We start from the raw sequence: 12,430 nt of genomic DNA on the forward strand, positions 1-12,430 counted from the left end.
CTTTTTTTCAAAGTCAAGGTCTATATAAAAGGTAAGAATACTTAACGCCTGATTAACTCAGTGCTACACTGTTTTTTTTTTTTTTAATAAAATGAAATTCGGTGAATAACTCTGCTTGTTTTAAACTCTTAGAAAAGAGACAAAAATTAATAAGGATCCAAACAACTTTTTAGATTAGATGTTGTGCTCGATTCATGTCACTTAATTAGATTGATCAGTGGCCTTCCTGAAAGCACTACGTTAACGCACAACATCGATAAATTCTTTTCCTTAATTCGTAATACCCTAGAATATTTTTTATCGTCATTCATGTGTTTGTGTTTGAATGTGAGAAAGTGTTCATTTTTGGATAAAGTGTTAGATTAGGAATAAAGTTTTTGAATTGGAATAAAGGGTTGAGTCTCGAAGAAAATGTAGAGTGAATTAGAAACGGACAGACCGAAAAAGTTGAGTCAGTCTTGCCAAATATTATAACTAGAGTGACTACGAAACGAACTGGACGTTTAACTGCGTCCCCCCCCCCCCCTCTCTATACGTCAAGAGTCTCTCTGATCATGAAAACACGAAATTTATTTAATCTATAGCTTTGCTCATAAATTCTATGAATCGCTTGCCGTACTGTTCGGGATCACAGGTAGAAATTCCATCGACATTTGCGCCGTACTTGACCGTTTTTGCTGCCTTCGCTGCCTGTTTGCGCACGCCGTAATGGGTTAGGACGTCGATTATTGCCAGGAAGTAGATTTCTTTCGTAGGCGCACCTACAAAAAAATTGACATTATTTTTAAAACAGTTCAACAAGAAAATTAATCTGAACTGATGACCAAAAAAAGTCAGCAAATTTGGAAGTCTATTTTTTAATTGAACCGCTGGCGACCAAAAGGGGACACGGTCGGATTCAGCCTGAGAAGTATTGTCCTGAGTGTCAATTTTAAAAATCTTTCTAATTTCAATTTTAAAGACTGATACTTGTAGAGAATTTCAAGGCGCATCTTTTTTCCTATTGCAAAAATTTATAAGTTTTGTAGTTTTTGAGGTAATTGGTATAAAGTGGATTTTTTGAAAACGAAAAATTCCAATTTTTTTCACTTCAACTCGCGCTAATTTAGCCAATTTTCATCATTTCCCGATTTCCCCAATACAAAGTACGTGTTTAAGTCTTCTGAAACTATCTAAGAAAGAAAAACGAGAATATTGTAGTAAACAAAAAAGTTATTATTTTTTTTTTGAGGCAATGCAATAATCATGAATTTTAACCTTCAAGCGCCTCGTTTAGCGAACGAATTTTAAGCTACGGAAAACTTTCAGTGTGAAAGTTGTTCATTAAGATTCAAAGAAGTTTTCTGGAAAGTTTTAGATCAATTGGATTAATAGTTCAAAAATGATGAATGTTTTAAAATCCAAGCGGTAATCTTGACGCTTCCCAAAAACGTGCCTGGCCGGCTACGTACGCGCTGCAACGAACGACGTGAAGGTCAAGTCAATCTTACCAAAACAAATGCACAACAGTAACTCCAGATATTATCATAAAAATAATTTATTTATTAAACATTTAACATATAATATTATGCATATTATTGAACAAGAATAAATTAATCAAACAATATTTTATTAGAAACTACTTTTAGTCATTTTCGTCACTCTCTTCAGTTTCTTCGGCATCTGGATTCTGAGTTTGTACTTTTAAAAAATATGATTCGAAAAATTCTTTTCCTTTAGCGCTTAAATACTGAAAGATATTTTTTACATCCTTTATTTTGGCAGCTTTTAATCCAATTCGGGGCAGAGGACTTTTCGAAAGATTTTCTAGTTTAAGCTTTGCTGATTTGGAAATTTTTTGGATTTCGTATTTTGCCTTTGAAACATTGTTCAAAATCCTGCAGAAGATCTTCACATTTCTCGACCATTGTGAATGAAGGTGAACGAGCATTGCGAATCATTTCTACATATTCAGCTTCAGTTTCAATTCGTTCTAATTTTTTCAGCTTTTGCAAATATGTGCCAAAATTCCTATCGCACTGGCAATAGGAATGGCCTCGAACTGGAAACACATATTTAATCTCGCTTTGCAAATAAATGGACAACAAAACCAAAAAATGAAACACTGTGTAGTTTTTATTTTGTCCCGGACATGAGTCTGAAAATAATGTTATGCTGTTGAACTTATCTTTAGCAAATTCTTTTAATACCGCGTATTTGGTAAAACTACAAACAGATTTAGCACCCTTCTATTATTTTCAGAGAGTATTTGCTTTTTTAACTTCAAATAAATTTCAGCATTGTTTTTGTGATTAATTACTTCTTCGTTTACCTCTCCATTTGTCTCGTTTTTGTAGCAAGTATTGCACACGTCAGTTCTAGGTAATTTAAAACTGAAGCCAACATTTCGGTTAAAATACTTAAAATAAACGGTTTGAGTTATTGTCAATTTAGCCCCCGTTTTTTCTTTATAATATTTTCCGAATAATTTGTAAAGTTCTACAAGATTTAATGAAGTATTATCAAAATATTTTAGGTTGGTAGAATTTCGTTTGTAATGTGAACTGTGATGTGGAATTGATTCGCAATGCTCTTCAATCATTTTTTTTTTTAATTTTCTGTTAATTTAAGACAACTTTCGCGTACTCCACCTGCCAAATTTTTTAAAGGCTGCTTATTTAAAATTTTTTTTTGAACATTTTCAACTCTTCTTTTGCCCAAACATAGAAAAGCACAAAAAAATTTCTTACAAATCGGAACATTTTCTTCGTCAGTAGAAAATAAATATATCCAATGAATTAACCGTCCTAGTTTTTCACCTGCATTCGTTTGGATAGGATCCTTGCATTTTAACAATCCTCTGAGAAACACATTTTGTTCATTATAGTTCCCGAGATTCCAAAAATTTGTATGTACTTTTTCGTCATTAAAAATTTTTAATAATTACTTTAGACTATCTACATATTATATATAGTTCAGTAGAAGAATTGTTTTACAAATCAAGAATAAAAAAAGTCATAAAATATTAAATTTATGATTAAAATTTATTTAAAAATTGTATTGACGGTTTCCAATCGTACCTGATTTCTGGAACATTTTTTCTTACTTTTAATCCACGAATCTTCATTTCTAGTTCTTTATCTACCTTTTTTCATTTTAATTTCTTTTTCTTTTTAATTAATTTTCTCAAAAATATCTCAAAAATCTCAATAATCTCAAAAATTTCAATAATCTCAAAAAAAAAATGCTTTTCCAACCATTATAAGAAACAATCACTTCGCTGATTCTATGCTTTATTTGTAGAATTTCATAGAAGATGACAAGAAAAGTTACTGTTGTGCATTTATTTTAGTAGGATTGACTTGACCTTCACGTCGTTCGCTCTCACTGAAAGCTTTCCGTAGCTTAAAATTTGTTCGCTAAACGAGGCGCTTGAAGGTTAAAATTCATGATTTTTGCATTGCCTAAAAAAAAATTAATAACTTTTTTTTTACTACAATATTCTCGTTTTTCTTTCTTAGATAGTTTCAGATGACTTAAACACGTACTTTGGATTGGGGAAATCGGGAAATAATGAAAATTGGCTAAATTAGCGCGAGTTGAAGTGAAAAAAGATTGGAATTTTTCGTTTTCAAAAAATCCACTTTTTACCAATTATCTCAAAAACTACAAAACCTATAAATTTTTGCAAGAGGAAAAAAAGATGCGCCTTAAAATTCTCTACAAGTATTAGTCTTTAAAATTGAAATTAGAAAGAATTTTAAAATTGACACTCAGGAAAATACTTCTCAGGCTGAATCTGGCCGTGTCCCCTTTTGCTCGCCAGCGGTTCAATTGCAAATAATTTTCAGGCTTTTTGAGCATAGTAAATTTTTTTCATAAGAAAATAGATTTTTCTTTGATCTTAAATAAATAATTTTTCTTTTTTAACATGAAATTTTAACTATTTGGCTGAAAATTCACATTTTTTACTTAATAATTTTATGGAAAATTCGTCTTTTTTATAGAAAATTAATCTTTAATGGTTAAAAATTCCTCTTTTTCATAAAAATTTCATCAATTGGAAAATTAATTTATTCAAGTGAAAATTCAAATATTCCATTTTTAGTTGAAAATTGATCTTTCCTAGTTCAAAATTCAATAGTTTGAATGAAAATTGTTTTTTTTTTAATTGAAAATTCAATTATATTGTTGTAAATACACGTATTTTGTTACAAAATCGATTTTTTTTTTAATAGAAAATTATATTTTTCTTTTAAAGTTAATCTTCTTGCCTAAAAATTCTTCTGGTCATTTAAAAATTCAAGTTTTCCAGTTAAATGTTTATCATTTTAGTTTGATAGTCATCTTTTATATTGGAAATCAAATTACTTGGCTAAAATTTAAACTCTTTGTATAAAATTATTTTAACTTTTTATTTTAACTTTTGAATTATTCAAACGAATTTTTTTACATGACTTTAAACAGTGATAATTCACATTTTAACCTGGAAAGGGCCCCTAAGAAGGCATTACGTGAAAGAAGACACATTTCTGGGCAAAAAAATTAATTAATTTAAATGGTTTTTCATCTAATAGATCCAATAGCCGGACTACCTTAATTGCAAATAATTTTCAAAATTTTTTAGCATAGCAAATTTTTTTTATAAGAAAATAGATTTCTCTTTGATTTTAAATAAAAAATTTATCTTTTTTAACATGAATTTTTAACTATTTGACTGTAAATTCACATTTTTTACTTAATAACTCGATCATTTGTTTGAAAAATGCATGTACTTTATGAAAAATTCGTCTTTTTATAGAAAATTAATCTTTAATGGTTAAAATTTCTCTTTTTCATAAAAATGTCATCAATTTGTTTGAAAATTAACTTCTTCAAGTGTAAATTCAACTGTTCCATTTTTAGTTGAAAATTGATATTTCCTCATTCAAAATTCAACAGTTTTTAATGAATATTGTTTTTTTTTAATAGAAAATTCAACTATATTTCTGTAAGTACACGTATTTTGTTAAAAAATCGATGTTTTTTTAATAGAAAATTATCTTTTTCTTTGAAAGTTAATCTTCTTGACTCAAAATTCAAGTATTCCAGTAAAATGTTTATCATTTTATTTTAAAATTCATTTTTTAGGTTGGAGATCAAATTACTTGGTTAAAAGTTAAACTCTTTGTTAAACTTATTTAAAAATTTTATTTAAACTTTTTAGTTATTAAAAATTATTTTTTAGCTGAAAAATCGTATTTTTTGGTAGAAATCAATATTCCTGGACAAAAATGAAATTATTTCATTAAAATTTTCATTATCTTAGTTGAAAACAGATCTTTCCGTTTTGAAATTCAACTATTCTTGTCAAAGATATACAAATTCAGTTAAAATTCAATCAATTTGTTTGAAAATGTAAATTTTGAACTGAAAATTTAACTTATTCCACTCGAATATTGAAGATTATATTTTTCTTCGAAAGTTAATCTCCTTGTCTAAAATTTTTTCTTGTTTAAAAATTCAAGTATTTCAGTTAAATATTTATTTTATTAGTTAAAAATTTATCTTTTAAGTTGGAAATAAAATTACTTGGTTGGAAGTTGAACTCTTCTGTTAAAAATAATTTTTTTTAAGATTCATAATTTGAATTAAAAACTCATTTCTTGGGTTGAAAAATATGCAAATTGATTGAAAAATTGTTTTTTCTTTGGTCGAAAAGGATTTTTTCATTTCGTTTTTTGACTCAAAATTAAATTATTCAATTTTTGGTGGAAATTAATCTTCTTGGTTGAAAATTCTTCTTTGTGGTATAATGTTCAATTATTTCATTTAAATATTCATCATATTCACTCAATATTTCATTGTCTTAGTTAAAAATTTATATATTTGGTTGAACTTTAATTTTTTGAACTTCAAATTTAATTATTTAAGTTTTGATTTACATTTGATCTTTTTTTCACTAAAAATTAATTTTTGTTAGTTTGAAAATTCAAATATTTCACTTGAACATTCATTGTTTTTGTTGAAAACTCAAGTTTTTTGGTTCAAAATTCAACTATTGAAGTTGAAGATTCATCATTTCGATTTAAAATTCATGAGTTAAGTCAAAAATTAATTTTATTAACCAACAATTGTAAGTATTCCATTTTCGGTTGAAAATTGAATTTTTTTGGTTTAAAATTAAACTATTTGATTGAAAATTTGTCTCTTTTATTTTAAACTTCAACTATTTCGTTAAAAAATTCATGTTTTTTTTAATTGTATATTTTGATACATAATGAAATTAAAAAATTCGAACTCTAAAGCTAAAAATTTTTTCATTTTAAATGATAAAAGCTGAGCTGCAAATTATTTTAAGCAATTTTAAGCTAGAAGTGTGAACAACATCTAAATTTTGCTTTAAATTCATTTAAATTTGTTACTATTTTGTGATTTATTACGAAATTCTTAACATCTTTTTAAATGTTTCGAATTCTTCCCAATTTTTAATTTAATATTGCAAAATAAAAAATATTTCATTAAAATATTCCAAATTAATTTGGACAATCTTGGAAATCCTTTTAAATATTCTTTTAAAATTATTTATTTAAAATAAAAAGTCATTTTCAATTTCCCTATCAATCTTAAGAAAATGTTTTTTATTCTTTGGATGCTTTTTATAATTCATAAAAAGTTCCTCAATTTTTTGCTCGAAATCAGCAAAACTCTATAATTTGCACCGAAATTTCGGTATTACGGTATGTTGACATTCCTAAACGAATTTTCTGAACAATTGTTGAATTTTCAACCAAAAAAGATAAAAGTTCAAACCAGGAAGTTTATTTTCCTACCAAAAAATATGAATTTTTAACTAAAAAAAGATCAACTTTCAACAAAAAATGAAAGTTACATTTTCCGTTAAAAAAATTATTTTAAATTCAAAAAATTCAACAATATAGTTACATTTCAAACAAAGGTATGGAACTTCCACACAAAAAAATGTTTTGAACAGTGTAGTTCAAAATTTATCCAAGTAGTTGAATTTTTAATTTAAAAATATCAATTTTTAACAAAATAGTATCTAAAATTATTAATCTTCAACAAAAAAAAGATGTTTTAATTAAGTGGTTCAACCTTTAACCAACTGGTTTAATTTTAAACAAAAAATGCATTTTTAACGAATAATGTAATAATTCATACTTCAACTAAAAAAGAGTTTTATGTTAAATAAAGAATAGTTAAATTTCTCCAAAAAGGGCGAATTTTCAACATAATAGTTGAATCTTTTCAACAAGATTAATTTGCAACGAAAAAGTTGCAATTTTATTCAAAGACGATGAAATTCCTACTAAAACAGAAGAATTAAAAAAAAACAGTTTAGGTTTCAAACAAGAAAGATTTCAGTTGAATTTCTATAAAAAATATAAGTTTTCAACAAAAAGTGAAGTTTCTACCAAAATAGTCGAAGATGACTTTTTAACAAGATTGTAGAATTTTCAACCAAATAATAAAATTAGTATCTAAAATTATAATCATCAGGAGGAAGTGACTGAAAAAAAAGAAGTAGTAATAAAAATACAAGGAAAAATAAATTACTTACAATAATATTATACAGGGTGGCCACCGAGCCGGGAGAATCGAGAGAAAGTCGGGAGAAACTTTACCGGGAGAAAACCGGGATAAATCCAGGAGACAAATATTACACCGGGAAATTTCCCGTTTATTTCATAATTTGCGCATTTTGTAATTATTGAAAGATCCCAACTAGAAAGTATATAATTTTCAAAGTGTTTAGAATAATTAAAGCGTAAAGTTTCACAATAATTCTGCAATTTGGAGTGGTGAAAATAACAGTGACTTTTAATGTAACAAAATCACATCTTTTAGTAAACAAATTTCTAAAACAATGTCTAAAACAGTTTAATCTTTGAGGCCTTGAAGCTAAATGTTTTTCTTAAATTAATTTGTAGATTAAATGTTGGAGGTTTTGAATTTTAAATTTCACAATATTGTAGTATCAAATTCAAATATTCAAAATTTTGGGACCATTTCGATAATAAATATTAAAACATTTAATATTAAGAGCCTTGATGTCAGTTTTGAATTTAATAATTTTAGATGTCAATATAAAGCAATTTTGAATTTAAAAGCATAAAATTGTACAATTTTAAACATAGAAATCATAGCAATATTGTCCTGTATTCTATATCCTAATTTTTAATTTTCAATGTAAAATCTTAAATTTGTCCGATTTTTAATTGAAGATTTAAGAAAAAAAGTCATTGAAAATTGAAAAATATTTCATATTCTAAACTTTCTAGAATGAATATTAATTTTAAAGGAGGATTTGAAATAAAAAAATTATAAACTGAGTTTAAATTATAAATGAAATTGGTACATCATTAAATGGATAATTTCGGTAATTTAAAGCGGTTACAATTTCAGAGTTCTGAATTTTTTCCTTTTATAGGTTTTAATTTTGAAATTAGAATTGAAAATTTTAAGAAGCTTTGGAAACTAGCATTAGAAATGTAAAAATTATTCATTTTTAAGCGATTTAAATTTATTTCAAACATTTGAAATTTTAAAGGGGTATAGAATAAAAAAAATGTATATCACAATTTTTGGTGACTAAAATTTTTTGCAGTCTTAAATGAAATGAAGTTCGCGTTCATTTAAGTTTCAACGTTCGGGAGTAGAAATTCATTTTTCACTTCAGAAAAAGTTGTCTAATCAGTTTCAATGTTTACTTGTACTTTTATTATGTAATGGCAATTTAAAATTCTAGAATTTCAGAAGCTTTGCCTTTGAAAGATTCGATTTAATTTTCTATATTAAATTGTCAAATTTGAATCGCTTCGAATTTAAATAACTCAAATTTAAAAGTTCTCAATCTTTAATTATTTAATTTTGAACACTTTTAATTCTAAAGAATACAATTACAATTCCTCTGAATTTTAAATGACCCAATTTTACAAATTTGAATCTTAAAATATTCCATCTTTAACGTTTTGACATTGTCATATTTTTGAAAATATGAAATCATGCTAATTTCGTGATTCTTCAATTCAAATTTAATTTGTTTAATTTTTAGCACTTCGACTCAGAAAGTATAATTATTAATTATTGTTTCAAAAAAATTTTAAACCTTATATTAAAAAATTGGTTCAACTCTTTAACGGCCAAGTCTTGATCCCGTTAAATAAAAATTCTGGAAAAATTTCGGAACAATGTATGGTCGTTTTTCATCGTTTCTTGCAAAAAAATATTATTTTGATTTTTAGCATTTTCTCGGTCTGCAATAGTGGCCGTTAAAGAGTTAATAATAGATTTTTACATTTGCATATTTTCATGTTAGTAAATAGAAATTCAGAGACAGGAAAGGGCGAACTGCGCGCGTATATTTGCTTCTAGGGTGCAATAAAACGCACCTCCATATTTTCCTTTATTAGACATAAAAATTTCCTTATCCTTCTTATTATATGTTTAAAGCCAATCAATTTCTTACAAAAACGTTGGCTGATATTTATAGACTTCCGCAATTAATAATACATATGAAAAAGATGTGGGTTTTGAAAAGAAAGTTAATTTTGTTATAAACCGGGAGAAAATTTAAAAAATAGTGGCTATATCAACGTAGCCGCAAAACTTCATTTTCAAAATTCACTGACTTTTTCCTGACCAATTTTTAATTTCCTCTGACCATAAATATTCAAAGACCTGAATCTCAATCTTGTGAAATTTTTAATACAAAGACTTCTATAAACTTAAAAAAAAACAGTTTTGAATTTATTATACTTGTAGTACTTGTATAGTTATTTAAAATGCCTTTTATAGAAATTCCCTGACTTTTGCAAGATTTTTTTTACAATTCTTGATTTCCCTGATTTTCAGCCTTTTCCCTGACCTTGCGACCATCTTGTTTTTATAGAAATAAAAATAATTTCCATAGTTTTATTGAAAAAATAAATAAATAACGCCACAAAAATTTAAAACCGATCAAAATGCAGCGCTCACCTTCTTTACTTGGAATGGCGTAAATATCTAGTTCTGGGATTATTGCATCTTCATATTGTAGACTCGTTTCTCTCATTAAAGCTGCGTGTGGAGACTCTGGAGGTGTGGCCATTCCTATAATTCCGCCCCAACCCCAAAGTCGACTGCAAAACAGAAATATAAATAAAAGTAATATGTATTTCCTTCACGGTAATGGAAAATCATTACTTAGCACTTCATTCACTTTACTTTATTAAAAAAGTGCCATAGATTCGCCACATTAAATTCCAATTTCGTTTACGTTACAAAAAAAAAAGGGTTTTCAATTTCTATCATACTTATTTTTATTAATATTGTATTATAAGGGACCGTACTGAAATTACGTAACAGCTCATTCGCAAAAACTTTCTCCTGAAGATTATCTATTAAGTTCTAAATTTTATTATTTGGTTGAAAATTTAACAATTTTCTTAACAATACATCCTTTTTGGTGTAAATTCAACTGTTTCTTTCTAAAATTCGTATTTTTGGGCTGAAAATTCAACTCTTTTCTTTGAACATTAACCTTTTGTTGAAAATGCATATTTTTTTATTGACAAGAGAATTGAAATCTTTCTGGATGAAAATTCAAGTCTTTTTTGAAAATTTGTTATTTGTTTTTTAAAATTTGTCCAAGAAAGATGTAATTATCTTTCTTGGACAAAAATCCAACCGTTTGGTTTAAAAATTCTACAATTCTGTAGAAAAGTTATATTTTTGGTTGAAAATTCTGCTGCTTTGTTGAAAATTTGTCTATTTCGTAAAGAATTTACTGTGTGCTTAATTTAAATATTTTGATTTTGAAAAGAGAACTGAAATCTTTTCTTGATGAAAATTCAACAATTTTTTTTTTAATTAAAAATTCATCTATTTTAAGAGAAATTTCATCTTTCTTAAACAAAAATGCATCTGTTTGATTGAAAATTAAACAATTTTGTTTTAAAAATGACACTTTTTGTTTGAAAATTCTACTCTTTTCTTGAAACTTTAACAATTTTGTAGAAAATTTACTTTTTGTTTAAAATTTATATTTCTTGGGTAAAAATGCAATTATTTTTTTATTTAAGAAAAAAAATTCTTTTTGGATTGAAAATTCAATGTTTTCGTAGAAACTTATTTTTTGTTTATAAATCCATAGTTTGATTGTGAAAAGTGAACTAAAATATTTTTTAACAGAAAATTTAACTATTTTTTTTATTATTTATCTTTTTGATTTCAAAATTGATCTGCCTTAGTAGAAATTTCATTTTTTTTATTAAAGGCTTATGTCTGGTTGAAAATTGAACTGTTCATTGGAAAAGGCTTTTTTTTGTTGAAATCTTATTTTTTAACTGAAAATGTAACCTTTCCATTTATAAGATTGATCTTTTTTAATTGAAGATTCTCCTTTTTTGGGTAAAAAACTAATTTCGTTGGTTGGAAATTTCATTTTTGTTTCTTAAAAATACATCATTTTTGTGGAAAATTAATTTTCTCCTGATAAGTCATATTTTTTGTTTCAAAATTCAATTTTTGTAAAGAAAATTCGTCTTTTGGCTTGAAGATTAAACAATTTAGATAAACTTTTATTTCTTTCTTGAATGAAAAATAGTGATTGAATATTTGTCTTTTTGGTTTTAAAATTATTTTTTTTGTTGTATAAATTCCATCTTTTTTTATAAAAATATAAACAATGACACATTTTTGTTGGAAATTTATCTTTGTAGTTTGAAAATTCAACTATTATCTTAAAAATGTAACTATTTTGTATAAAATTTACATTTTGTATCAAATTTATATTTCTTGGATAAAAAAGGGAACTATTTGTTTATTTTTAATAAAAATTATTTTTTTAGTTGAAAATTCAATATTCTCGTAGAAACTTATTTCTTGTTTAAAAATTCATAGTTTGATTGTGAAAATTCAACTGAAATATTTTTAAACAGAAAACTCAACTATTTTTTTGATTATTTATTTTCTTGACTTCTTGGAAAAGCGTTTTTTTCGGTTTAAAAATAATTTTTCAACTGAAAATGCAACCTTTCTATTTTTAACATTGACCTTTTTTAGTTGAAGATTCTCCTTTTTTGAGTAAAAAACTAAGTTTGTTGGCTGGGAATTTCATTTTTGTTTCTTAAAAATACATCAGTTTCGTGGAAAATTAATTTTCTCCTGATAAGTCATATTTTTTGTTTCAAAATACAGTTTTTGTCGAGAAAATTCGTCTTTTGGCTTGAAAATTCAACAATTTAGATAAACTTTTATATCTTTCTTAAATGAAAAATATTGATTGAAAATTTTTGTTTTTGGTTTAAAATTTATTTTTATAAATTCCATCTTTTTTTATAAAACTATAAAAACATTGACACGTTTTTATTGGAAATTTATCTTTACAGTTTAAAAATTCAACTAAAATTCTAAAAATTGAATAATTTTGTTGAAAATTCAAGTATATTTTTAAAAATCCACCTTTTGT

The 12,430-nt window shown here is 25.7% G+C and overlaps 1 protein-coding gene across 2 annotated transcripts in view; it reads right to left on the minus strand.

Moving 5' to 3' along the window:
• Positions 1–12,430, minus strand: part of LOC117177691 (phosphatidylinositol 5-phosphate 4-kinase type-2 alpha) — a 44,804-nt gene continuing 32,374 nt past the window's right edge. For both annotated transcript variants that reach the window (XM_033368548.1, XM_033368547.1), the window contains 2 exons: positions 9,958–10,100; positions 1–761 (listed from right to left, as the gene is read on the minus strand). In XM_033368548.1, the coding sequence (XP_033224439.1) occupies positions 574–761; positions 9,958–10,100 (331 nt within the window). In that variant the 3' untranslated portion in view covers positions 1–573. The remainder of the gene's footprint in view (positions 762–9,957; positions 10,101–12,430) is intronic.

This window comes from Belonocnema kinseyi, chromosome 8, assembly GCF_010883055.1.
Source record: "Belonocnema kinseyi isolate 2016_QV_RU_SX_M_011 chromosome 8, B_treatae_v1, whole genome shotgun sequence".
Taxonomy (NCBI): Eukaryota; Metazoa; Arthropoda; class Insecta; order Hymenoptera; family Cynipidae; genus Belonocnema; species Belonocnema kinseyi.